The 27,212-nt window shown below is 53.5% G+C and overlaps 1 protein-coding gene across 1 annotated transcript in view; it reads left to right on the forward strand.

Annotated features, from left to right (window-relative positions):
* The first annotated feature begins 6,349 nt into the window (after positions 1–6,349).
* FAM83F (family with sequence similarity 83 member F) overlaps positions 6,350–27,212 on the forward strand; it is a 29,084-nt gene continuing 8,221 nt past the window's right edge. The window contains exons 1-4 of the mRNA XM_029078617.2: positions 6,350–6,809; positions 21,844–22,011; positions 24,208–24,329; positions 24,872–25,599. Coding sequence (XP_028934450.1) covers positions 6,360–6,809; positions 21,844–22,011; positions 24,208–24,329; positions 24,872–25,599 — 1,468 coding nt within the window. The 5' untranslated portion in view covers positions 6,350–6,359. The remainder of the gene's footprint in view (positions 6,810–21,843; positions 22,012–24,207; positions 24,330–24,871; positions 25,600–27,212) is intronic.

Here is a 27,212-nt window from a genome sequence, read left to right on the forward strand (position 1 = left end):
TACTATGTACAGAGCTCTGTACTAAGCACTCGGGAGAATACAGTACAACAGAATTAGCAGACAAGTTCCCTGCCCATAACAAGTTTATAGATTAAGTAAGCCCTCAAAATATACTATTAATTTAATCAATCCTGGGGCCAGATTCTATTATCTTTAAGTTCATACCCATGGAGAACAGCAATAATCATGATATTTGTTAGGTGCTTACTATGGGTGAAGCATTGGGGTAAATAGTTCCCTCATCTGGAAAATAGGAATTGAGACTGTGAGCCCCACATGGGATAGGTACTGTGTCCAGCCCAATTTGCTTGTAACCACCCCAGCGTTTAGTACAGTGCCTGGCACACTGTAAGCACTTGACAGATACCATTATTATTATTATTATTATTATTATTAATCAGACCAGTCCCTATCCCACGTAAGGGCTCACAGTCTAAGGAGGAGAGAGAACAGATATTGAAGCCCAATTTACAGTTGAGAAACCTGAAGCACAAAAGTTAATAATAATAATTACATCTCAATCCTTATTTTGCAGATGAGATAAGCAGCGGCTCAGTGGAAAGAGCCCGGGCTTGAGAGTCAGAGGTCATGGGTTCTAATTCCGCCCCGCCACTTGTCAGCTGTGTGAATTTGGGCAAGTCACTTCACTTCTCTGTGCCTCAGTTCCCTCATCTGGTAAATGGGGATTAAGACTGTGAGTCCCATGTGGGACAACCTGACCACCTTGTATCCCCAGCGCTTAGAACAGTGCTTTGCACACAGTAAGCGCTTAACAAATACCATCATTATTATAACTGAGGCCCAGAGAAGTGAAGTGACTTATCCAGGGTCACACAGTAGACAAGTGGCAGAGCGGCGACTAGTGCCTCCTCCAGGAGGCCTTCCCAGACTGAGCCCCTTTTTCAATCCATGGTATGTACATATTTATTAGTCTATTTATTTTATTAATGACGTGTATAATTCTCTTTACTTATTTTGAGGCTACTGATGCCTGTCTACTTGTTTTGCTTTGTTGTCTGTCTCCCTCCTTCCAGGCTGTGAGCCCGTTGTTGGGTAGGGATAATAAAAATAATAATTATGGTATTTGTTAAGCGCTTACTATGTGTGGAGCACTGTTCTAAGCGCTGGGGTAGACATTCATTCATTCAATAGTATTTATTGAGCGCTTACTATGTGCAGAGCACTGTACTAAGCGCTTGGAATGAACAAGTCGGCAACAGATAGAGACGGTCCCTGCCGTTTGACGGGCTTACGGTCTAATCGGGGGAGACGGACAGAGGAGAACAATGGCAATAAATAGAGTCGAGGGGAAGAACATCTTGTAAAAACAATGGCGACTAAATAGAATTGAGGCAATGTACAATTCATTAACAAAATAAATAGGGTGATGAAAATATATACAGTTGAGCGGACGAGTACAGTGCTGAGGGGACGGGAAGGGAGAGGGGGAGGAGCAGAGAGAAATGGGGGAAAAGAGGGTTAAGCTGCGGTGAGGTGAAGGGGGGGTGGTAGAGGGAGTAGAGGGAGAAGAGGAGCTCAGTCTGGGAAGGCCTCTTGGAGGAGGTGAGTTTTAAGTAGGGTTTTGAAGAGGGGAAGAGAATCAGTTTGGCAGAGGTGAGGAGGGAGGGCGTTTCGGGACCGCGGGAGGATGTGGCCCGGGGGTCCGACGGCGGGATGGGCGAGACCGAGGGACGGCGAGGAGGTGGGCGGCGGAGGAGCGGAGCATGCGGGGTGGGCGGTAGAAAGAGAGAAGGGAGGAGAGGTAGGAAGGGGCAAGGTGACGTAGAACCTCGAAGCCTAGAGTGAGGAGTTTTTGTTTGGAGCGGAGGTTGATAGGCAACCACTGGAGGTGTTTAAGAAGGGGAGTGACAGGCCCAGATCGTTTCTGCAGGAAGATGAGCCGGGCAGCGGAGTGAAGAATAGACCGGAGCGGGGCGAGAGAGGAGGAAGGGAGATCAGAGAGAAGGCTGACACAGTAGTCTAGCCGGGATATAACGAGAGCCCATAGTAGTAAGGTAGCCGTCTGGGTGGAGAGGAGAGGGCGGATCTCGGCGATATCGTAAAGGTGAAACCGGCAGGTCTCGGTAACGGATAGGATGTGTCGGGTGAACGAGAGAGACCAGTCAAGGATGACACCGAGATTGCGGGCCTGCGGGACGGGAAGGATGGTCGTGCCATCCACGGTGATGGAGAAGTCTGGGAGCGGACCGGGCTTGGGAGGGAAGATGAGGAGCTCAGTCTTGCTCATGTTGAGTTTTAGGTGGCGGGCCGACATCCAGGTGGAGACATCCCGGAGGCAGGAGGAGATGCGAGCCCGAAGGGAGGGGGAGAGGACGGGGCAGAGATGTAGATCTGCGTGTCATCTGCGTAGAGATGGTAGTCGAAGCCGTGAGAGCGAATGAGTTCACCGAGGGAGTGAGTGTAAATGGAGAACGGAAGAGGGCCAAGAACTGACCCTTGAGGAAGTCCAACAGTTAAAGGATGGGAGGGGGAAGAGGCGCCGGCGAAGGAGACCGAGAATGACCGGCCAGAGAGATAAGAGGAGAACCAGGGGAGGACGGAGTCCGTGAAGCCAAGGTGAGGTAAGGTATGGAGGAGGAGGGGACGGTCGACGGTGTCAAAGGCAGCAGAGAGGTCAAGGAGGATTAGAATGGAGTGGGAGCCATTGGATTTGGCAAGAAGGAGGTCACGGGTGACCTTAGAGAGAGCAGTCTCGGTAGAGCGGAGGGGACGGAAGCCAGATCGGAGGGGGTCCAGGAGAGAATGGGAGTTAAGGAATTCTAAGCAGCGATTGTAGACGACTCGTTCTAGGATTTTGGAAAGGAAGTAGGGAGATAGGGTGATAACGGGGTAATCAGATTGTCCCACGTGGGGCTCACATTTTTTAATCCCCATTTTTACAGATGAGGTAACTGAGGCCCAGAGAAGTGAAGTGACTTGCCCAAGGTCACACAGCAGACAAGCGGCGGAGTTGGGATTAGAACCCACGACCTCTGACCCCCAAACCCGTGCTCTTTCCACTAAGCCACGCTGCTGTCTCCATCTGTTGCCGAATTGTACTTTCTGAGCGCTTAGTCCAGTGCTGGGCACCCACTAAGCGCTCAATAAATACGATTGAATGAAGGAAGGAAGGAAGGAATATTATTATTATTGGTATTAAAGGGTAGGGCTGGAGCCGAGGGGTGGGGCTTAGGCTGAGTGACAGGGCACTGACCCCGCCCCCGGCGACGGAGGCCAATCAGAGGCGGCTCCGCCTGTGGGCGTGACCCCGCCCCTCCACGGGCATTTATTCATTCAATAGTATTTATTGAGCGCTTACTCTGTGCAGAGCACTGTACTAAGCGCTTGGAATGGACAATTAGGCAACAGAGAGAAACCATCCCTGCCCAACGACGGGCTCACAGTCTAAAAGGAGGAGACAGACGGCAAAGCAAAACAAAAACAAGACAACATCGTCAAGATAAATAGAATCAAGGGAATGTACACCTCATTAACAAAATAAATAGGGTAATAAATAATATATAATAATACTAATGTTGGTATTTGTTAAGCACTTACTGTGTGCAGAGCACTGTTCTAAGCGCTGGGGGAGATCCAGGGTAATCGGGTTGTCCCACGTGAGGCTCACAGTCTTCATCCCCATTTTACAGATGAGTTAACTGAGGCACAGAGAAGTTAAGTGACTTGCCCAAAGTCACACAGCTGACAAGTGGCAGAGCCGCAATTCGAACTCATGACCTCTGACTCCCAAGCCCGGGCTCTTTCCGCTGAGCCACGCTGCTTCTTTATTACAAATGAGCACAGTGCTGAGGGGAGGGGAAGGGGGAAGAGCAGAGGGTGGGGGGGAGCAGAGGGAAAGGGGGGGTTCAGTCTGGGAAGGCTTCCTGGAGGAGGTGAGCTCTCAGTAGGGCTTTGAAAGGGGGAAGAGAGTTTGGCGGAGGTGAGGAGGGAGGGCGTTCCACGTCAGTGGTAGGACATGGGTCAGGGATCAACGGTGGGACAGGAGAGAAGGAGGTCCATTGAGGAAGTGAGCGATGGCAGAGGAGTGGAGTGGAGGGGGTGGGCTGGAGAAGGAGAGAAGGGAGGTGAGGTAGGAGGGGGCATGGTGATGAGCTTTGAAGCCAAGAGTGAGGAGTTTTTGTTTCGTGCCCCTCCTAGGGGCTTCCTCATATGTCCTCCGGCTGGGGAGGAAGCTGCCCTAATAATAATAATAATGTTGGTATTCGTTAAAGCGCTTACTATGTGCCAACCACTGTTCTAAACGCTGGGGGAGAAACAAGGTGAGCAGGTTGTCCCACAGGTTGTCCCTTCATCCCCATTTTACAGGTGAGGTAACTGAGGCACAGAGAAGTGAAGTGACCTGCCCAGGGTCACACAGCGGCGGAGTGGGGATTAGAACCCATGACCTCTGACCCCCAAGCCCAGGCTCTTTCCACTAAGCTACACTGCTTCTCTAATGCAGTGGTGTCTAGTGGAAAGAGAACGGGCCTGGGATTCAGGAGACCTGGGTTCATTCATTCATTCAATCGTATTTATTGAGCGCTTACTGTGGGCAGAGCACTGGACTAAATGCTTGAAAAGGACAATTCGACAACAGATAGAGACAATCCCTGCCCAACAAGGGGCTCACAGTCTAGAAGGGGGCAGACGGACTACAAAACAAAACAAGGAGACAGGCATCAAGAGCATCAAAATAAATAAACAGAAGCAGCGTGGCTCAGTGGCAAGAGCCTGGGCTTGGGAGTCAGAGGTCATGGGTTCTAATCCCGGCTCTGCCACTTGTCAGCTGTGTGACTCGGGGCCAGTCACTTCACTTCACTGGGCCTCAGTGACCTCATCAGGAAAATGGAGATGAATAATAATGGGGGTATTTGTTAAGCACTTACTATGTGCCAAGCACTGTTCTAAGCGCTGGGGGAGACATCCGGTCATCGGGTTGTCCCACGTGGGGCTCCCAGTCTTCACCCCCATTTGACAGATGAGGTCACTGAAGCCCACAGAAGTGACTTGCCCAAAGATCGTGAGCCCCACGTGGGACAACCTGCTCACCCTGTATCCTCCCCAACGCTCAGAACAGCGCTGGGCACAACGTGGGTGCTTAACAAATGCCATCCTTGTTGCAGCGTGGCTCAGTGGCAAGACCTCGGGCTTGGGAGTCAGAGGTCATGGGTTCGAATCCCGACACTTGGCAGCTGTGTGACTGTGGGCAGGTCACTTCACTTCTCTGTGCCTCGGTTCTCTCATCTGGAAAATGGGGATGAAGACTGTGAGCCTCACATGGGACAACCTGATGACCCCGTATCTCCCCCAGCGCTTAGAACAGCGTTCCGCACATAGGAAGCACTTAACAAATACCAACATGATTATTAACTTCTCTGTGCCTCAGTTGGAAACCGGGGGTGAAGACGGTGAGCCTCTTGGGGGATGACCCTGTATGTCCCCCAGCGCTTAGGACACTGCTCTGCACCTAATAATCGCTTGACAAATACCAACATGATCGTTAACTTCTCTGTGCCTGCGTTCCCTCAATTGGAAAACGGGAGTGAAGACGGTGAGCCTCATGGGGGATGACCCTGTATGTCCCCCAGCGCTTAGAACAGCGCTCTGCATATAGTAAGCGCTTGACAAATACCAACATGATTATTGACTTCTCTGTGCCTCAGTTCCCTCAAATGGAAACCGGGGGTGAAGACGGTGAGCCTCATGGGGGATGACCCTGTATGTCCCCCAGCGCTTAGGACACTGCTCTGCACCTAATAATCGCTTGACAAATACCAACATGATCGTTAACTCCTCTGTGCCTGCGTTCCCTCAATTGGAAAACGGGAGTGAAGACGGTGAGCCTCATGGGGGATGACCCTGTATGTCCCCCAGCGCTTAGAACAGCGCTCTGCATATAGTAAGCGCTTGACAAATACCAACATGATCGTTAACTTCTCTGTGCCCGAGTTCCCTCAATTGGAAAACGGGAGTGAAGACGGTGAGCCTCTTGGGGGATGACCCTGTATGTCCCCCAGCGCTTAGAACAGCGCTCTGCATATAGTAAGCGCTTGACAAATACCAACATGATTATTGACTTCTCTGTGCCTCAGTTCCCTCAAATGGAAACCGGGGGTGAAGACGGTGAGCCTCATGGGGGATGACCCTGTATGTCCCCCAGCGCTTAGGACAGTGTCCTGCACCTAGGAAGCGCTTAACAAATGGCAAGATGATTCTCGTTCTCGAGGCCGGGCCCCGGCCCCTCCCCCGGCGTCCAGGTCAGACGTCCCCTTTAGTGGCGGCCCCGCCCCCCGAGCCCAGGTGCGCCGCCCCCCGAGCCCAGGTGCGGCCGTCGGTGGGCGCCGGTCCCCGGGGCCACCATGGCCGAGTCGCAGCTGGCCTGCCTGGACGAGGCCCACGTCCACCAGCGGCCGACGGAGGCCCAGCCCGCCTTCTACTACTGCGAGAGGCAGAGGGCCGCCCTGGAGGCCCTGCTGGCCCGAGGTCACTCGGCTTACCGGGCCGAGCTGACCAAGGAGCGGCTCCGGGACTTTCTGTCCGGTCCCGAGCGCCGGACCCTGCGGGCGGGCTGGAGCCCCTACGGGGAGGCGGAGGCGGAGCCGCCCCCCGGACAGACGGGGACCGACCCGTCGCCGGCCTACTGGCCCGACCGCTCGGACACCGAGGTGCCGCCCCTCGACCTGGGCTGGGCCGACACCGGCTTCTACCGGGGCGTCGGCCGAGTCACCCTCTTCACCCACCCCCCCAAGGAGGAGAAGGCGCCCCACCTCAAGGAGGTCGTGCGGCTCATGCTCCAGCAGGCCCAGAAGGTGGGTACCGTAACCCCCGGCGCTCCCCGTCCCGAATTCCCTCCTCCGTCCTCGCCCCCCTCCCCCCATTACTTTCCTGCGCCCTAGGGTTCTTGCTGCTCGGACCTCCCTTAAAACTCCCCTCGCTCCTCTTTTCCACCCATTTCCCCTTTCCCTAGTCCTTCCCAACTCCATACATTACCCCTGCACCCTACGACTCTTGCCGCTGGGACCTCTCGGCTAACAGGGAGTTAAAACTCCCTTCACCCCTCTTTTCCACCCTCTCCCACCCCATCCCCCCTTTCCCTAGTCCTTCCCAACTCCATCCAGTACCCCTGCACCCTAGGACTCTTGCTTCTAAGGCCTTTTCGGTAGCAAGGAGTTTAAACTCCCTTCGACTCTTTTTCCACTCTCTCCCACCCCACTCCGCCTTTCCCTAGTCTTTCCCAACTTTGTACCTTATCGCCAGCCAGGCTACCAGCTTTCCAGAGTTGCCCGATCCGAGCCCCGTTACCATAAGCATTTAGTCCCCATTTAAAGAAAGCAAGCACACAGTCGTGCCAGCCTATCCTGGTCTGTGACTGTCTGTCTGTGTGGTATCTCGGTTAACACCCTCACCCCCACCCTCCCCACTCACTCACTCTCTTCTCCCCCACTCCATCGCTCCCCTGAAGCCTTTGCTCAGACCCGTAATAACAACTGTGATATTCGTTAAGCGCTTATTATGTGCCAGACAGTGTTCTGAATACTTGGGGAAGGCACAAGGTAGTCAGGTTAGACGCAGTCCCTATCCTCCACATGGGGCCCATGGTCTTCACCCCCATTTTGCAGATGAGGTAACTGAGGCACAAAGTTAAAGCGACTTGCCCAAGTCAAGTGGCGGTGCCAGGGATAGAACCCAGGACCTTCTGACTCCCAGGCCCATGCTCTATCTGCTAGGCAGTGCTGCATCTCCTAATTATACTTTCCACATAGTAAGCGCTCAATAAATACGATTGAATGAATTGCCAAGTGGCTGGGAAAGCGTTTTGTGTTTTCCCCTGTCTTTAATTTATTTTAATGTCCGTCTCCTCCACTGTACTGTAAACTCCCTGCGGGTAGGAATCGTGTCTATTAACTATTCTGCTTTCCCAAGCACTTGGTATGGTACTCTGCAGAGTAAGTGCTTAGTAAATACTACTGATCGACTGGCGTGGTTTGCTGTTCTGGGTAAGGGCAATTCACCTCAGAACTGGTTTGGCTGGGATTAGGAGCAGCAAATACTTTTCCTGTGGAGCTGAGAAGAGAGAGAACCTTTTCATGTCTACCAGCGTTGGTTGTGCAAATGCATTGTTCATGATATGTGACACTGTTCAACAACCAGCCCAGGAAAAGGGGTGGGAAGGGATAAAGTTGCACCCGGAAGTGGTCAACTTTCCTATTTACCCCAAAACTGGGGAGGCCGGCTCCAGAAAACCGGGAGGGAGAACCACCTTGTCCCCTGAGGGGAGCTCGTCTCTGAGTAGTGAGGCAATTGGACTGGATTTGTCCTGGATCCAGGAGTTGTGGGGAGGGATCTGATGCTGGGAAAAGTTGGTCTGTGTCGGGCCTGATGTAAGAGAATGACCAGGAAGAAGGGAAAACAATTGATTATTCCCTGTGAATGGCCGGAATCCATGGTTATGGGATGCCCTCTGGTATCATGTAGTGGTATTCATTAAACCCACTCTGTGCAGAGCATTATACTAGGAACTCATGACAGTATTCATTCAGTTATATATATTGAAAGCTCACTATGTGCAAAGCACTGTCCTGAGCGCTTGGGAGGGTAATATACAATAAACAGACACATTCCCTGCCCACAAAGAGCTTATAGTCTAGAGGGGGAGACACATTAATATTAATAAATAAGTAAATGAATTACAGATGCGTACATGAGTGCTGTGGGGCTAGGAGGGTGGATGAATAAAGGGAGCAAATCAGGGTGACGCAGAAGGGAGTGGAAGAAGAGGAAAGGAGGGCTCAGTCAGGGAAGGCCTCTTGATAGAGATGGGTCTTCAATAGGCTTTGTAGATGGGGAGAGTCATTGTCTGTCCTATAGTGCTGGTATGTGTGTTAAAGGTTACTTCCTCACTCTTAAATCCCTGCCTTCTATCCCAGTCTAGAATCTGGGAGGAAGCCGGGGGAGGGGGGTGGTGTTGTGTGTGTGTGTGTGTGTGTGTGTGTGTGTGTGTTTGTGTAAACGAGACTTGGATGTTTAGTCCAAGTTGGTTGTTTCATAGATCCACAGTCTACACATCAATTATGCAGAACCCTGACCCCCTGGCTGCCCTGCTGTGCCCGTCCTTTCCTGTCAGTCAACTAATCAGCGGTATTTATTGAGCGCTTACTGCGTGCAGAGCACTGGACTAATCTCTTGGGAGGATCCAGTACAACAGAGTTGGTAGACACATTCCCTGGCCACAACAGGTTTAGTCTAGAGGACTGAGAGGCCTGTCCTACTCTAAGCCCCTACCAAGGGATTTCTGAGGAGAGGAGCGGGCGAGAGAGGGAGTGGGAGCTGGCTCCCCTGGCCGGCCGAAATAGCAGGCCACGGCTCCCTCGCTGCCGTGGGGACACATGCCGTGGGCGCTTGGCAGCTGGAGGGGCTTGTTCTGGCTAATTGCCATTTTCCCTTCATCGTGAGCCATAATGCTGGGGGAGGATGACTCCTGACAAAGTGGTTTGGTCCTGCGAAGTGGCAGCCAAGCACGGCCTTGAGGAGTCAGGAGGCTTGTGTCCAAAGGGTCACCTGAACCCCCAGGGAAAAACCAGATTTAACCTACCTCAGGCAAATCAATCTCTAATCTTAGAGATTTACCTCCCTGGCCAACCACTCCAGCCGAGTGACTCAGCCTGGAGCCAGAGGGGCCCCTTCCCGCCCTGCACTGGACTTGTTCAAGAGGCGAGGGAGCAGAGAGAGGCTCTTTCTGGAACCGCCTGGCGGGTTTTCCAAGGTTTGGGGCGGGGGTCTGACATCCAACCCCAGAGAGTAAGGGAGCGGTGGCTAGAAGAGCAGAGAAGCGGCTGGCCTGGAAGGGGTGACGTTCCAGTCAGCCGGACTTTCCAGTTGTCTAGCCTCTGGGTTACGATTAAGCTTGAAAGTCTCCAAGAATGTAGGCTGGGTTCCTTGTGGGTGCCTCCATGAGATGGGCTATCTGGATGGATATAGGTATGGATATCTACGGACAGAAGCAGTGTGGCTCAGTGGAAAGAGCCCGGGCTTGGGAGTCAGAGGTCATGGGTTCGAATCCCGACTCTGCCACTTGGCAGCTGTGTGACTGTGGATAAGTCACTTAACTTCTCTGTGCCTCGGTTACCTCATCTGTAAAATGGGGATGAAGACTGGGAGCCTCACGTGGGACAATCTGATTATCCCAGCGCTTAGAACAGTGCTCTGTGTAAGTGCTTAACAAATACCAACCTTATTATTATTATATCCCTTTCTCCCCTTCCCCGTTGGACTTCCCAGGCTGATTCATCAACTTGCCCAGGGGCAGCCTCAGCCTGCTCCTGCTCTCTGTTCTCTCCTCCCAGCTCCTCCTCTGCCTGTTAAAGGTGAGCTAAGCTCTTCTCCCAGGAGCCCTTTGGGATTGTCCTTCCTATTAAACCCCTGATTTAGATGCAAAGTGCCCACTCTCTCATCTCTAGCCACACACACACACACCAAGTTCCCCCGGCCCCTTAGTGCTTGGTTCGAGGAGGAGATGGAAGCAGATTCCAAAGTTATGATTCCCAGGGCGCTGTTCCATCAGCCATCTTGGGCATTAGCGTAGTTTATCTTGCTCGGTGTGCTGTTAGACGCGAAGATTAATTTGTAGAGAATGCAAAAAACCTCAGCTTCCTGTGCCGTGAATACTGTAAATCTGAGCCCAGCGAGGTGAGGAAATGCCAAAAGTAATGTGCAAGAGGCCCGTAATGTAACTGTTGTTAAAGCAGACGGTGGCATTACCTGAATCATGCAGCTCTCTGTTGGAATCAGAGGAAGAGCAGGCAGTGTTGAAAGCCAGTAGCCCTTCCCACAAGCCTTAGGAGCTTAACTATTTCCTTCTTCCCCAAAGAGAACAGCCCTGACTGTGTGGGGGTGGGTCTGGCCCTGTGGCTTCCAGGCATGTCCCCTCCCTGGATCCAGAATCCTTTGCTCCCATTAACCCTGGGCCAGGTTTATTAATGTATCGATTTCCCTGTTTAACCCTGGGCCGGGTTTATTAGTGTATTGATATCCCTGTAGGTCCCTGTGGGCAGGGAACTTGTCTATCGACTCTGTGATATTGTACTCTATTAAGCACTTAGTACAGTGTCCTGTGTACAGTAAGCGCTCAATAAATACTAATGCATTCATTCGATAGTATTTATTGAGTGCTTACTATGTGCAGAGCACTGTACTAAGCGCTTGAAATGTACAATTCGGCAACAGATAGAGACCATCCCTGCCCAGTGATGGGCTCACAGTCTAATGATTGGTTGTGAAAGTTTTGGATGATAAGTATAATGATGGTACTTGTTAAGCGCTTACTATCTGTCAAACACTGTTCTAAGCACTGGAGTAGATACAAGTTAACCATATTGGCACAATCTTTGTCCCATATGGGACTCACGGTCTTAATCCCCATTTTATAGATGAGGGAACTGAGGCCCAGAGAAATGAAGTGACTTGCCCAAGGACACACAGCAGACATGTGGCAGAGCCGGGATTAGAACCCAGGTCCTTCTGATCCCAGGCCCGTGCTCGCTGGGTTCCCCGGGATTAGTGAGAGAAGCTGCCCTGGATGATGGTGACAGAAAGCAAGGTCACCCACAGCGGTTCTCATGGAAGGATCAGACTCCCCAGCTTTCAGACTCAGGCCGACTTGGGGCATAATTAATATTAATAAGAAAGGGAGCTGCCTGGGAGGGTGTGCTTGACTTTCAGTATTGCTAACATATGAATCTGGGAGATACTCAAGCCAGAAAGAGACCTGTCAAAAAGATTGGTGTCCTTAAGAGAAATGGCAACAGGCAACAGGAATAGAAAGGGAGTGGGACTGGGAGACTAGTTGTGCCACTGACCTATGGAGTAACTTAAAACAAGAGAAGCAGCATGCCCTAGTGGATAGAGCAAGGGCAGAGGAGTCAGGAGGATCTGGGTTCTAATCCTGAGTCCAGCACTTGTCTGCTGTGTGACCTTGGGCAGGCCACTTCAATTCTCTGAGCCTCAGTTCCTTCATCTACAGAAGGGGGATTAAGATTGTGAGCCCTGTGTGGGACATGGATTGGGTCCAACCCGATTAGCTTTTATCTACCCCAGCATTTAGTACAGTACCTGACACGGTAAGTGCTTAACAAATACCTTTTAAAAAAAAGTCACTTCCCTGGGCTTTGTGTTCCTCATCTCTAAAATGGATTGTGAACCCTTTCTGAGACAGGATCTGTGTGTGATGTGGTGATCTTGAACCTACCCCAGTGTTATCACTCGGTACATGCTTCATAAGTAGCACAACTCAGAAGCTAGGCAGAGGAGAGTCAGAAGGGCTGAACGTGAATCCCGCTTGCCCCGTGCACGCCACTTTGGGCCAGACAGTCGCTTCTACGTCGGTTCGCCTCGCTCTCGAAAGAGGAAAAGAAAAGCCAAATGGGTCTGTGAGGTGGGGAGGCCTGGAGGCGACGGAGAGAATTCCCTGGACCTGGAGTTCTAAACGATAAACATTGGGACGGACCGCCCCCACCTGCGTCCCTCCCTCCTGTCTAGGGCTTTGCCCTCTGGTGATGGTCAGGCCCTCCCGCAGACAAGAGGAAGAGCAAATGAGTACTAGCAGAGTCACCCCACAGAGAGGGCGAGCCCTGGCACCGGGCCGGCATCTGTCCCCGGCCCCGCTTCTTCCCAGCTCCCCGTCTGCTGTCAGTACTTCTGGTAGGCAGCCAAGCAGACGGCCGAGAAGCTGGCCCAGTCCCCTGCTGTCCCTCCCACCCACCTGGGATCTGCCGGGTGAGGGCTGGAGCCTCCCTCCCTCTGCCTCCTTCCCCTCCGCGTTTGGTGCTGAGGCCAGTCAACCGTGGACGGGGTAACGTAGGCTGCATCGTCCAGAGAAGCTGCTGTCTTCTGATTGAACCCCTGAAATGCCGTGTGCCTTAGGGCAAGCCGCTTCCCCTCTCTGGGCTGTCAAGAGGAAGAATATCCCCCCTTTAGATTGTAAGCTCGTTATGTGCCGGGATTGTGTCTTTTTATTGTTATATTGCACTCTACCAATCGCTTAATACAGTGCTTTACACCCAGTAAGTGCTCAGGAAATACAATTGAATGAATGAATGAAGATTATCTAGCCCAAACTAATATTGTTGGGATTTGTTAAGTGCTTACTATGTGCAGAGCACTGTTCTAAGCGCTGGGGGAGATACAGGGTAATCAGGTCGTCCCACGTGAGGCTCACAGTTAATCCCCATTTACAGATGAGGTAACTGAGACCCAGAGAAGCGAAGTGACTTGCCCACAGTCACACAGCTGACAAGTGGCAGAGCCGGAAGTCGAACCCATGACCTCTGACTCTGAAGCCCAGGCTGTTTCCACTGAGCCACACTGGAGCACCTGTAGAGAACCAAGAGTAACAGATCTATGGAAGACTCTGAACAGAGCCGGGGAAAAGGGAAAAGATGACGTTGCCTTCTCTGCCTCCTCGTCCCATCTTACCTACCACCCCGAGTCAAAATGGCCACATGATTGTTGCCGATCTTCACACCGCGGTGCGCTTGCTCTGGGGTGCAGGGCTCAAATGTGTGACCTCTGGGTCAGATTAGTACGGGACTGACCCAAGAGAAAAGCCTTTTGAGGTCCTGCAGGAAGACAGCTGACCTCTTTGCCCAGGTTTGGGAATGCCCTGCAACCAGGGGGAGGAAACCAGCCAGGTGAAAGAACTCTACCCAGTCCCCTCCAGACACTGCCGTTCCATTAAAGGACCGGCATCGAGGGAACTCAGTGTGGAGCAATGTCTGGTCAATGAGCCTGAAATAACAGAACCTGGCCATGGACAGCTGGGATGGAAAGCTCAACCACTGCTGTCAGTCAATCGTAACTTACTGAGGAGTGCTTACTGTGTGCACTCTTGGGAGAGCTCTTGGGAGAGTACAGTATAACAATAAACAGACACATTCCCTGCCCCCAGTGAGCTTACAATCTAGAGGGGGAGACCGACATAAATAGAAATCAGTACGTTACAGATATGTCCCTAAGTGCTGTGGGATTGGGAGGTGGGGGGCGGGGGATGAATACAGGGAGCAAGTCAGGGTGACGCAGAAGGGAGTGGGAGAAGAGGGAAAGGAGGGCTGAGTCAGAGAAGGCCTCTTGGAGGAGATGTGCCTTCAATAAGGCTTTGAAGGGAGAGAGAGTCGTCGTCTGTCACTGCCGTCGGGGATGGGGCCAACCGGGACTGGTGGGAACCGGCCACTGGCCGTGAGGGACCGAATGCTGGAACTGAGTGCATCTAAGGGCTTCTGGCCAAAAGAACGGGCTCTGCCCTTGACCCAGCCCTGAGAGCCAGAAGTTGGCCTCAACCGACTGGTCCCCTATCCGTGGTCCTTGGGAACGGCACCGTCTGTAGCGAGGCCTTCATTTGCAAGGAGCCCTACCACCCTGGCCTTGACTCCGTAGCCTCCTGTGACTAGACGAGACCCACAGGGATCAGTTATTCCACCCCCTCAAGGCTCCAGGCAGAGCCAACCCAAAACCATTCGTGAGTTAGTTGAGAATCCCAAAAGACCACCCTCCCGGGAAATTTTTTCTTTCTTTTTAAGCTAACTCTTTCAGACACAGAAAATTGACAGCTCAAACCAATTTCTTTTCCTTCTGGCCTCAGGGGAGAGGAAGAATAGTTTCTCAAGTAACCCTTCTTATGCCACGCTTCACCCCGGCTCAGCCATGCTCCCAACCTTGCGGGTTCCCCTTTCTTCTGAACTGTCCCCAGCCCAGGCAGCTGTTTCGAAGCTCTCCCTGTGCTGGGGTTTGAGGTCCACCGGCCTGCCTGCACCGAGAAACAGAGAAGAGACGGCCCCCGCCCTCAGAGCTGGGACAAAAACGCTGACAAAAGCCAAGATCCACCCCAGGTCAGATGGACAGAAGCAAAAGAAATGCAAACATGCATGACACAAGGACCCCCAGAACAGCGTCGTCTAGCATTTGGCAGAGAGGTGTTCAGCAGTGCACCAGGTTACTTGGGTGATTGAGGGGAATGAGAGCATGGGAAACGAATCTGGGATGGCTTGGGAGAACCAGATGAGTTTTGAAGGATGAGACCCAATCTGGAGGTGGGTTGGGCATTGTAGTGAAAGATCCAGGGTTCCCCTCACATTTAGGGCTCAGCAACCCCCATGAGGTTGGACTCAGGAAAGCAACAGAATCTGGGGGGGGTGCTTCTGCTTCCTCTTTCTTCCCCTTGAGGGCAGGGAGGGAACGTGCCTACCAACTCTGTTGCATGGTACTCTCTCAAACGCTTAGTTTAATGTTCTGCACCCAGTAAACTCTCATAAGAACCACTGATGGGTTGGTGCAAGATTGTGGTGATCAGCGGAGCTTTTTCCTGACCTTTTTTTAATGGTATTTGTTAAGTGCTTACTATGTGCCAGGCACCGTACCAACCCCTGGGGTTAGATAAAAGCTGATCAGATTGGACATAGTCCCTGTCCCACATGGGACTCACGGTCTTAAATCCCCATTTTACAGGTGAGATAACTGAAGCACAGTGAAGTGACTTGCCCTAGGTCACCTAGCAGACGATTGGCAGAGCGGGATTAGAATCCAAGTCCTTCTGACTTCCAAGCCTGTGCTCTATCCACTGGGCCATGCTGCCTCTCTTTTCCCGATCCAACTTGCTCCTGGCCAGTCATGCTTTCGTGGGTCTTTTCACCTTCCCACAGTGAGATCGAGTCCTGGTCTGATGACCTTCAGAGAGGATCAACAGGGCTGGGGGATGGTGATGGTTGAGATATGCCCAAAGTCTAACCTCTATTTTGGGCTGGCTCCTTTCCTTCCCTTTTCTCTGAAGCAGGGAAGGCGGGGGGGGGAGGTCGGGGGTGTGTAGGGGCCGGGGGAGTTCCCAGGGTGGGGTGGATTAAGTAGTTGCCAAAGCCCTATGGATACGCTACCGGCACGATAGCAGATGGAGGTGGGGTGTTCTGGGAGAGATACGTCCATGGTGTCGCTGTCGGTTGGACGTGACTCGACAGCATAAGGCAACGACAGGCCTTGGGGGACCGCAGTCGTTCTTGGGGGGCTGGGTTGGGAAGCAATTTAAGAGAAAGATTGCTTTTTAAATCACCTTCCTCCCAGTCTTCGGACAGACTGCCCTGTACCCGGCGACTTGTCCCAACCCTCTCCCCAACCCCTATGTCGCAGAGGAGATGGGGAACCGGACAAGCAGTAACTTCTCATTCCTCCCTTCCCTTGCTGAATGGAAGAAGAGACCCTAAGTCCCCTGGTAGAGAGATTGGGAAGGGAGGATGCCTTTATCTACCCCCGTCCCCCCATTCTGGACCAATGTGGTTCTCCCAACCCCCCGTTTTTTAATTGAATGGATTAGACTGAAAAGCCTTCCCAGATTAATCCCATTTCACTTTTTTCCCTCCAGTAACCCCTTAGAAATGTGTCCATAAGCGGTGTGTGCCTGAGTGTGTTTGTGTAACCTCTAGTCTTTTCATTCCAGCTTTGTTGACTTGTGTGCGCTTTGTCTGTCTTGCCCTGCCCAGCTCGCGGAGGGCAGGGATCGTGGCGTGTTCTTCTGTGTCTACCCTCTGTGCTGTGCGCACAATAGGTCCTCAATCAATTATCTGGATGGACTGCCTTTTAAAAAGCAGCTGCCTCTCTGCTCTCCTCTCCTCAGAAGGTCCACGAGATGGAGAGTTGGGGGTCTTTGTTCTCTTTTCTGTCATTCACCTTGCCAGAGGCGCTCATGGGTCAGGCCTCTAGGCGCGGGGCGATGTCCCGTTAATTAATCCTCTATCGGGTTTGCGTTCAGACCTGCCCGAGAGCCGCCCCTCAGCCAGATGGGAAAACGGTGACTCGGAGCTGGCTTTTGGACTGGGCCCAGGAGGAAAGGATACTTAATGATAATCACTGGGGTATTTTTAAGCGCTTACAACGTACCCAGGGCTAGAGTAAACAAACTAATCTTCTTAGCCACAGTCTCTCCGTGTCCCACGTTGGGCTCACAATCTAAGGGAAATAATAATAATGATAATAATGTTGTTATTTGTTAAGCACTTACTATGTGCAGAGCACTGTTCTAAGTGCTGGGGTAGATACAGGGTAATCAGGTTGTCCCACGTGAGACTCACAGTCTTCATCCCCATTTTACAGATGAGGTAACTGAGGCACAGAGAAGTTAAGTGGCCTGCCAACAGTCACACAGCTGCCAAGTGGCAGAGCCGGGATTCGAACCCATGACCTCTGACTCCCAAGCCTGGGCTCTTTCCACTGAGCCATGGGGCTTAAACAGGTATTGAATCCTCATTTTACAGATGAGGAAACTGAGGCCCAGAGAGGCCAAATGACTTGCCCAGGGTCACACAACAGTCAAGTGCAGGAGCCAGGATCAGAACCCAGGGCCTCTAACTCCTAGGCCCATGGTCTTCCCGGTAGGCCATGCCACATGTCTTTTCATTCATTCATTCAATAGTATTTATTGAGCACTTACTGTGTGCAGAGCACTGTACTAAGCGCTTGGAATGTACAATTCGGCAACAGAGAGAGACAATCCCTGCCCAATAACGGTCTTTTCCTTTTCCCCTCCTCGGTCCCTGGGAGGTAGTGAGTTTGGGCAAGGCTATTCTAGAAGCCACAGCTCAGGCCCAGAATGCAGTGCCTATCCCAGCGCTTAGACCAGTGCTTCGCACATAGTAAGCGCTTAACAAATGCTTATGCTGGCTCCATTTTGTAGCCTCGGCCCTGTGTGATCAGAAGCCCCTGCCTCACTCCCTCTATAGGGCCTCCATCTTCCTCAGCGGTGAGATTCTCTACTGCCGGCCTCTATGCTCAGTGGAAAGGCGGGGGGGCGGGAGCAGCACGGTGTAGTCGATAGAGCACGGGCCTGGGAAGTCAGGAAGGAGTGGGTTCTAATTCCGCCTCCGCCACTTGTCTGCTGGGTGACCTTGGGCAAGTGACTTAACTTCTCTGTGCCTCAGTTCCCTCAACTATAAAAATAATCATAATAATAATAATGTTGGTATTTGTTAAGCGCTTACTACGTGCAGAGCACTGTTCTAAGTGCTGGGGTGGATACAGGGGAATGAGGTGTCCCACATGAGGCTCACAGTCTTCAACCCCATTGTACAGATGAGGGAACTGAGCCCCAGAGAAGTGAAGTGACTTGCCCACAGTCACACAGCTGACAAGGGGCAGAGTCGGGATTCGAACCCATGACCTCTGACTCCAAAGCCCGGGTTGAGACTGTGAGCCCCACATGAGACGGGGACTGTCTCCAACCTGATTCGCTTGTATTCACCCCAGTGCTTAGTACAGTGCCTGGCACAAAGTAAGCGCTTTACAAACACCACAATTACTCTTATTATTATCTGCGGGCTTCCCGTTCCCCGTCCGTGGGCCGCTTAGCCAGAGAAACTCGCCAGCCTCTTTAAGCGGGCTCGGGTTTTGCCCCTCTCGATTACCCTCTTGTGGTGACGCTGAAGTCAGGGAGCAAAGAGTTAATGGAACCTCCAGGGGTTTGATCATTCCTGACCGGTGTTGGGAGGAGAGGCCCTGCTGGAGTGAAGCCTTTTATTTCTCCTTCGCTCTTTAATGGTGATTAAGAGTCCAGCAGAGGATGCGAAAGAATCTGGGTTGTTTAATCAAAGCTGAGATGCAAAGCGGCACAAAGCTTTTGAGTTCCCTCCTCATCCTGCCTCCCCAAGTCTCCAGCAGGATGTCAGATGCGAGAAAGTTGAGCTAATGAGCCACCAACCGCCTCATCTTGTCTTGGGACCCCGGCAGCTTCTAAAAGCCTGCGCCCTTCTCCGATTAACCTTTCCCGAGTCGGTGTCTGACACAGGTAAAGGCACGAAAAGGAGATGTAGAGGAGGGCGGAGATGCGTTGCCCTTTCTTGGCAGCGTCCCTGTCCCATTAATGTGGGTCGATGACGTCTGAGTCTTCCCGACTCTGCGCGTTTGCATGCTGGGAGCCCGGAGTTTACGTTCGGGGAGGTGATCTCGTGGTAATAAATGAAATAAGCGTGCAGGCTGAGGCTTGGCCACAAAGGGTGCCGATTCTCACAGGTCTGATGACACACGGCTAAATGTCACAGTACCCTTGGAGCTCTCTGCTACAGCTAGACCACGGGACTCGGGAGAAATTGATCTAAAAAAAAAAACAGCGCCATTTCTCCCTCTCCTCTGGTGGAAGTATGGGTGGTAGAAATTTAAAAGCCTCACAGAGGGCAGATTAGCGGGAAGCACGCGGCTGGGGGATTTGGAATCCTAGCCTCGGCCTTGTCCCTTCCTGCCTCAGTTTCATTCATTCATTCATTCATTCAATAGTATTTATTGAGCGCTTACTATGTGCAGAGCACTGTACCAAGCGCTTGGAACGAACAAGTCGGCAACAGATAGAGACGGTCCCTGCCGTTTGACGGGCTTACGGTCCGATCGGGGGAGACGGACAGACGAGAACGATGGCGATAAATAGAGTCGAGGGGAAGAACATCTTGTAAAAACAATGGCGACTAAATAGAATCGAGGCGATGTACATTTCATTAACAAAATAAATAGGGTGATGAAAATATATACAGTTGAGCGGACGAGTACAGTGCTGAGGGGATGGGAAGGGAGAGGGGGAGGAGCAGAGGTTGATGAGGGGAAAAGAGGGTTAAGCTGCGGAGAGGTGAAGGGGGAGCGGTAGAGGGAGTAGAGGGAGAAGGGGAGCTCAGTCTGGGACAGTTTCCCCATCTGTGACCGGTACCGTGCATCTGTGGCGAGCTTTGGGCGAGTGAGCAGTCGATCAATCGTATTTATTGAGTGCTTACTGTGTGCAGAGTACTCTAGTTAGCACTTGGGAGAGTACTCTATAACGGTTGGGGGAGACATTCCCTGCCCGCAGTGTAAGCCCACTGTACAGTCTAGAGGGGTCACTGCTGTTGGTTTTATTTGGAGATAGAGGTAGGCTCTGGGAGGCTGATGTGGAAAGAACTCTATAATAGTAGGGATAAAAACTGTGGTATTTATTAAGTGTTTACTATGTGCGAGGCACTGTATTAAGCGCTGGGGTGGATACAAGCAAGTCAGGTTGGACATCATCCTTGTCCCACATGGGGCTCACAGTCTCAAACCCCATTTTCCAGATGGGGTAAGTGACGTAGCTTGCCCAAGGTCACACAGCAGACAAATGGTGGAGGCGAAAATAGAACCCATGACCTTCTGACTCCCAGGCACGGGCTCTAGCCACGGAGCTGCGGAGCTGCTTCTCACGGAGCGCTTTCTGTCCACGGAAACGAAGAGCGGAGGGGGAACGGAGAGGAGGAGGGTAATAATGATGGTATTTGTTAAGCGCTTACTATGTGCCGAGCACTCTTCTAAGCGCTGGAGAAGCAGGGAAGCAGGAGTGTAGGGTAGGAGGGGGGCCCCGGGGACTGTAGAGTGAGGCCAGTCATGAGCAAGAAAAGTTATGGGCAGGTTTGATCCAGGCAGATTCTTTCTAGGCCCTGGCACCGTGTGGGAGTCTAAACATTGCTCCACGCCCCTTCAAGATGAGCGCCCCAGGGCTCCCTTTGCTTTCCCTGCTGCTTTATGGTCCCTGAGGGTAGCTGACTGGCTTTGAGCCCTCTCATTCCCTCCCCTCACTCACCAGGATTCTTCTAACCCTGGGCTTCCCGGGCAGATGCTGGGAAGGGTGACCATTCATCCTATTTTCAGCTGGACCCTCCCCGTCCGATGCCCGGGTGACACCAGACACCTTTATGTCCGTTATTTTTTATCTTCCGTGCCCGTCCTCCCTCAGCCACACTCTCCGCCGCCCAGTTCCACTGCTCGGAAGCAATACCTGAGTTTGCAGGGATCTGCGGCGGGGGGAGTGCAGAGGACGGGGTCAGGGGTCCTCTCGGGTGATATAGCAGCAACTCTGTCGGTTCTGGAATCTTCTGCAGAGAACCTTCGGGTGTGTTTCCACGTGACACCCTTACTTAAATATCTCATTACGGGGGGTGACAGAGGTGTTTCCAGAATACCTTAGGGCCACCAGTGGCCACCCTAATCTTGGGATGGCCCCTAATCTTGGGATGGCCCCGAATCTGCTGGCCGAGTTGAGATCCAGGTTGCTCCTTTCTCCTGAGCCTTCCTGGGCATTCCCTGCCTCTGACCCACAGAGCAGCTCAGATTAACCGGAATCCCGTCCCGGGCACTCGGAGGCAGCAAGCGTCCGGAGCCCGGAGCGGACCTCCCCGGTGCCTGCTACTTCGGGGCCCCTGCCCTCTGCCTTACCCGTCGTCCACAGCAGCGGTACGGAAGCACAGTCAGTGCATCCTTCTCACGTGTCTCTTGCCTCCCCTTACCATCGGTTTTAAAGCAGTCACCCCGCCCCCTCCTACCTCACCTCGCTACTCCCTTACTACAACCCAGCCCGCACACTTCACTCCTCTAGTGCCAACCTTCTCGTGTACCTCGATCTCATCTATCTCACCGCCAACCTCTCGCCCACATCCTGCCTCTGGCCCGGAACGCCCTCCCTCCTCATATCCGACAGAGAGTTACTCTCCCCTGCTTTAAAGCCTTATTGAAGGCACAGCTCCTCCAAGAGGCCTTCCCTGACTAAACCCTCCTTTCCTCTTCTCCCACTCCCTTCTGCCCCCCCTTGACTTGCTCCCTTTATTCATCCCCCCCTCCCAGCCCCACAGCACTTATGTCCATATCTGTAATGTATTTATATTAACGTCTGTCTCCCCCTCTAGGCCGTAAGCTTGCTGTGGGCGGGGAATGTGTCTGTTATCATTGTATTGTAGTCTCCCAAGCGCTTAGTACAGCGCTCTGCACGCCGTAAGCGCTCAATAAATACGATTGACTGACTGAATGACTGCCTCCCCGGCCCTCCAGGTGATCGCTGTGGTGATGGACCAGTTCACAGACGGAGACATCTTTCGAGACATCGTCGACGCCGCCAACAAGCGTCGGGTCCCCGTGTACGTCATCCTGGATGAGGCGGGGGTGAAGTTCTTCCTGGAGATGTGCGGCACCCTGGAACTGAACGACTTCCGCATCCGGGTATTTACTCGCCCCTCTCCCCCGATCTAGGCTGCAGGGGTCGGGGTTTGAGGGAGCGGTCTCTAGGACACTGGAGAGAGTGTTTCATCTCCTATCCCTGCTCCCTCCTCTGTAGCCTTTGGTCTCGATCTGTTCATCGTTATATTAGACTCTCCCCAGCGCTTAGCAACAAGGCCTAGTGGAAAGAGCACGGGCCTGGGAGTCAGAGGACTCCCAGCTCTACCACTTGTCTGCCGTATGACCTTGGGCAAGGCACTTGACTTCTCTGTGCCTCAGTTACCTCATCTGTAACATGGGGATTAAGACTGTGAGCCCCACGTGGGAGAAGGACTGTGTCCAACCCAATTATCTTGTATCTACCCCAGTGGTTAGTACAGCGCCTGGCACGGTAAATGATTAACAAATACCACCATTATCATTATTATCATTACAGTGCTCTGCACACAGTAAGCGCTCAATAAATACAATCGACTGACTGCCTGGCCTTGGTAGAGAGGCTTGGGCCTATGGCAGAGAAGGCCCCTACCCCGTCCCTGGTGGCAGACACCGTCCAGACCTGTCCCTGCTCGAACCCGCGCCTTTCCTCTAATCCCCGCTGGGAGGGCGGGCCTTGCCCTGGGCAAATCCCAGGCCTGGTGCTTTGGCTTGGTCCCTGGGCCTCTGCAGCCTCCAGGCTCATGCGAGGTTGGCGGTCTCAGGGCGGTGCCCTCTTCCTCCTGGGTACGGGGCCCCGAGGTTGCGTCAGGGAGCCAGGGAAATCGAGTTTGGGGAGGCTGAAGAGCAGGGGACCGGTCACATTCCCTAAGAAATCCAGCCCACGTTCCTGCCCCCGGATAATGCCCCCTGCCCCCAGCTCTGCCACTTGTCAGCTGTGTGACTGTGGGCAAGTCACTTAACTTCTCTGTGCCTCAGTTCCCTCATCTGTAAAATGGGGATTAAGACTGTGAGCCCCACGTGGGACAACCTGATTCCCCTGTGTTTACCCCAGCGCTTAGAACAGTGCTCTGCACATAGTAAGCGCTTAACAAATACCAACATTATTATTATTATAATAATAATTGTAGTATTTGTTAAGCACTTACTTTGTGCCGGGCACTGTGCTAAGCGCTGGGGTAGATACGCTGATCGGTTGGGACACGGTCCCTGTTTTGTGTGGAGCTTACAGTCTTCATCCCCATTTTGCAGATGAGGGAACTGAGGCCCAGAGAAGTGAAGTAACTTGCCCAAGGCCACACAGCAGAGCTGGGATTAGAACCCCGTTCCTTCTAACTCCCAGGACTGTGCTCTTATCCCCTAAACCACATTGTTTCTCTGGGTCACTTAGGTTGGAGAGTTAATAATGATAATAATTAAGGTATCTGTTAAGCGCTTACTATGTGCCAGGCACTGTTCTAAATGCTGGGGTGGATACAAGATAATCGGATTGGACACAGTCCCTGTCCCAGATGGGGCTCACAGTCTTAATCCCCATTTTACAGATGAGGGAACTGAGGCCGAGAGAAGTGAAGTGACTTGCCCAAGGTCACACTGCAGACAAATGGCAGAACTGGGATTAGAACCCATGACGTTTTGACTCCCAAGCTCATGTTCTCTCTACTAAGCCCTGCTGCTAGCTTCACTAGGGTGAGCCCCAGGCCTGCCTCTGCTCCACCCAGCACCAAGCCGCCACGGGGACGCTGGAGCCCAGGTGCCGAGTGCGAGTAGGGACGGGTACGAAGCGTGTTCCGAACTGCCTGAGGAGAACAGGTCAGGGCCCGCTCCCCCTGGGGTTCAGCCTGCTCTTCTCCTCTTGGTGTTTGAGACTGGGAATTTAACCATGGAATGTCAGTCAGTCAGTCAGTCGCATTTCTTGAGCGCTTACTGTGTGCAGAGCACTGTTCTAAATGCTTGGGAGAGTACAATATAATAACAAACAGACACATTCTCTACCTACAGCAAGCTTATAGCCTAGAGGGGGAAATAGACATTAATAGAAATAAATAAATTACAGATATGTACATAAGTGCTGTGGGACTGGGAGTTGTCGATGAACAAAGGGAGCAAGTCCGGACGACGCAGAGAGAGTCGGAGAAGAAGAAAGGGTATAGTGAATGAGAGCGTGTGGCCCCTGGAACCAGAATCTTGGGAGCCAGATCGGTAATTTTTGTGGCCGTGGCTTTGGATGAGCTTTTCCCTTATTTCCTCTCCTCCCGCCAGAACATCCGGGTGCGCTCCGTGACAGGTGTCGGATTCTACATGCCCACAGGCAAGGTCAAAGGGACCTTGGCCTCCCGATTTCTGATGGTGGATGGTGATAAAGTGGCTACTGGGTCCTACAGGTGGGTCCTCTGCCCCGGGGTGGGGTGGGGACGATCAAGAGGGATTCGGGTGCGACTGGATGCACATCTGATCCCATTTCTGATTAGAAAAGAGGCTCCAATAAGTCCAGTGCAGGCCCTCGGGGTCAGTGGGCATTGGGTCGGAGCAGAAAATCTCCTTTTTCCCCACCGCCAAATCTACATCGGCACTGGATCGTCCCACTGGGAGACAAAACCTGACCGTCTTTGCCTGGTTGATTTGTCCCCCACAGTTATGGCCTATGGGGAAATCCCAGGCTGGCAGAATGACCTATCAGTTTTTTAAGCTTAGATCGCCAGAAATCGGGTAGGTGCGAGGGACCGGGGAAGCTGTTAACCTGATCTCCCGTTCCCGATCTCGGTCGGCAAGAACGCGGGCGCACGGCACGAGTCCAGAGCCTCCCGGGCTGCAGGTGTCAGTGACCGTGGTAGGGCCGAGTGCGGCTGACCGGTAGGGCTGCCTTCCATCGTGGTGGACGGAGCGGCCCACCTCTCCTTCCCACCCCCTTCTCCCCACGCCGCAGGTTCACGTGGAGCTCCTCTCGGGTGGACAGGAACATCCTCCTGGTGCTGACGGGGCAGTACGCGGAGCCCTTCGACCTGGAGTTCCGGGAGCTGTACGCCATCTCGGAGGAGGTGGACCTCTACCGGGGACTGGGCCTGGTGGCCCCGGCCGGCCGCCTGAACCGGAACTTCTCCTCCTCCACCGTGGCCCGCAAGCTCATCAACCCCAAGTACGGGCTGGTGACCCGCCACCCTCCGGGAGAGATGATGCGTTGGGCCGCGCGACAGAGGCAAGAGGCGGCCGGCAGGAGGCTGGAGGAGGAGGAAGAGGAGGGCCGGGGCGAATCGACCCGGCGCTTGGAGAGTTTCCTCCACGACCTCGTCACGGTGGAGCAGGCGCTGCCGCCCATCGAGCCCCCGCTGGAGGACCTGGCGCGCAAGGCCGGGGGCAGCAAGGTGGTCTCCCGCTTCCTCTTGGACCTGAAGCCCAGGCCCCGGGAGCCGCCCTCGCCGGACAAGAAGGGCGAGGCGGTGGTGGCTGTCAACGGCCAGGCCAAGACGGGCAAGCGTTTCGGCAGCGGGCTCTTCAGTCGGAAAACCAAGCGATCCCCCAACGGCCTGGTCAGCTCTCTGTCCAGCGAGACCTTCGCCGAGGGGGAGTTCGTGGTGGTGAGGAGGCCGGCCCCGGAGTCCGTCAGCCGCAGCACCGTCAGCGGCTCGACGGTTCGGAGCAGCCCCGACGTCTCAGGTGAGCGTCTCTTCTCCCTTCCCTCGTCCCTCCTCCCCTCCTCCCACCTCCCGGCCTCGGTCATCGGTGCCACGGAGGTGGCTGCATCCCCCACAGGTCAGCTCGGTCAGTCAACGGCGTGGGGGGGATCCGCTGTATACCAGATTTCTGGGGAAAGACAGAGGAAGGAGACGCTTTCAGTCTGATGGGAGAGACGGGGTCGACGACGGTGATAGCCGTAGACGATAGAAACTGCCTGCGTGATAAACGCCTAAACAGCTGAGGCTTCTCGGTGTGGGGCAGACATTCATCACTCCACCAACCTTCTCTTGCCCCAGCCAAGGCGGGAGACAAAGAGAAAGTCTCGGGGACGAGGCTTTCTGGAGGTCTTTTCCGTTATGCGAGTTTTGCATTAGAGGTGGGCAGGCCACCCTGCTTGGGCCAGGTGGTTTTCTCAGGTTGTGGAGGGGGTGACGACTGAGGCCTGCTCTGGGGTGCAGGGGAAGAGGGGCACCCGAGGCCTTGTGGAGCTCGCTGGCTCGGGTCAGGTGGGGTCTTGGGGCAGCCCTTTTCATTCCCGTCGTCCCGGAGCTGGAGAGGTCTTCCAGGGAAGTTGCGGGGAGACCGTCGTTCTCTCCTTCACACTCTCGAGCCCCCTCTCTGTCCTCTCTGAGTGCCCGGAGCTTAGCGAGGGCCGCCGTCTCAGTTAGTCTGCCCCGGGTGCTTGGCAGGTGGCCATGGAGAACTGGGGGAGAGGGGTCCCTGATGCGGAAACTGAATCCCAAGTCCCCCCGAACTTGGCATTTCATGGATGTCCTTGCCTCCCTCTGCCTCGTCTTTCCCTTTCTCCTCCCCCCGCCCCCCCAACGTCCGGTCCCCCACCTAGCCCGTCTGCGCTGGGGTTTCCATGGAAACTGAAAAGACCCATTTTCATGTCCATTCCCTGCCACCAGGGCCCTGTTCCTGACTCCATTTCTCAGGACTTGTTCTTGCCCAGTACAGAGAGACACACACACACACACACTCCTCCCCCACCCCCGCCCTCCCCCACCTCCGAAACCGTCAGTAGCAAACTGGAGCGCGTCCAGCAGTCAGGTGCTGAGCCTGCTCCCCTGTTCCGGCCGCACCTCACTTCCGAATTGGACACGGCACATGCAAACACCACGCTCATGATAAACTTGTGGCCGGGAGCCCAGCTAAAATGAATATAGGAAGTAACAGGGGTTAAGTGACCTAATGCAGCATGACCACAAGACCCATTTTCTGCCCCTTTGAGGGCAGAAGTGACCACATTGTGGGGAAACTCCAGACCCATTGAGGGGAGTCCTCCCACTCCCTTCAGCGGCTGCTTTGCTCAAGAGGCACAGGGCTGACAGGGCCTCCTTCGATAAAAGAGTCCAGGCCCACCCCGCTGAGGCCTTGGGGAAATCCTGGAGCCCCACCCTGGGGGAGCAGCAGGCAAACGTATTCAACAATTAGGGCCATGGATGGGGCCAAAGTCAGGGTTGCCCCGAGACTGGGAAAGCAGACGCCGTTAGGGTTTGGTGACTGACGGGATTTATGTGGTTGAGAAAGACCACAGAGGAGAACTCCTAGGCACTCAGACCCACTAAAGCTCCATGCATATCGAGAAG

The sequence above is a fragment of the Ornithorhynchus anatinus genome, chromosome 14 (assembly GCF_004115215.2).
Source record: "Ornithorhynchus anatinus isolate Pmale09 chromosome 14, mOrnAna1.pri.v4, whole genome shotgun sequence".
NCBI classification, from domain to species: Eukaryota; Metazoa; Chordata; class Mammalia; order Monotremata; family Ornithorhynchidae; genus Ornithorhynchus; species Ornithorhynchus anatinus.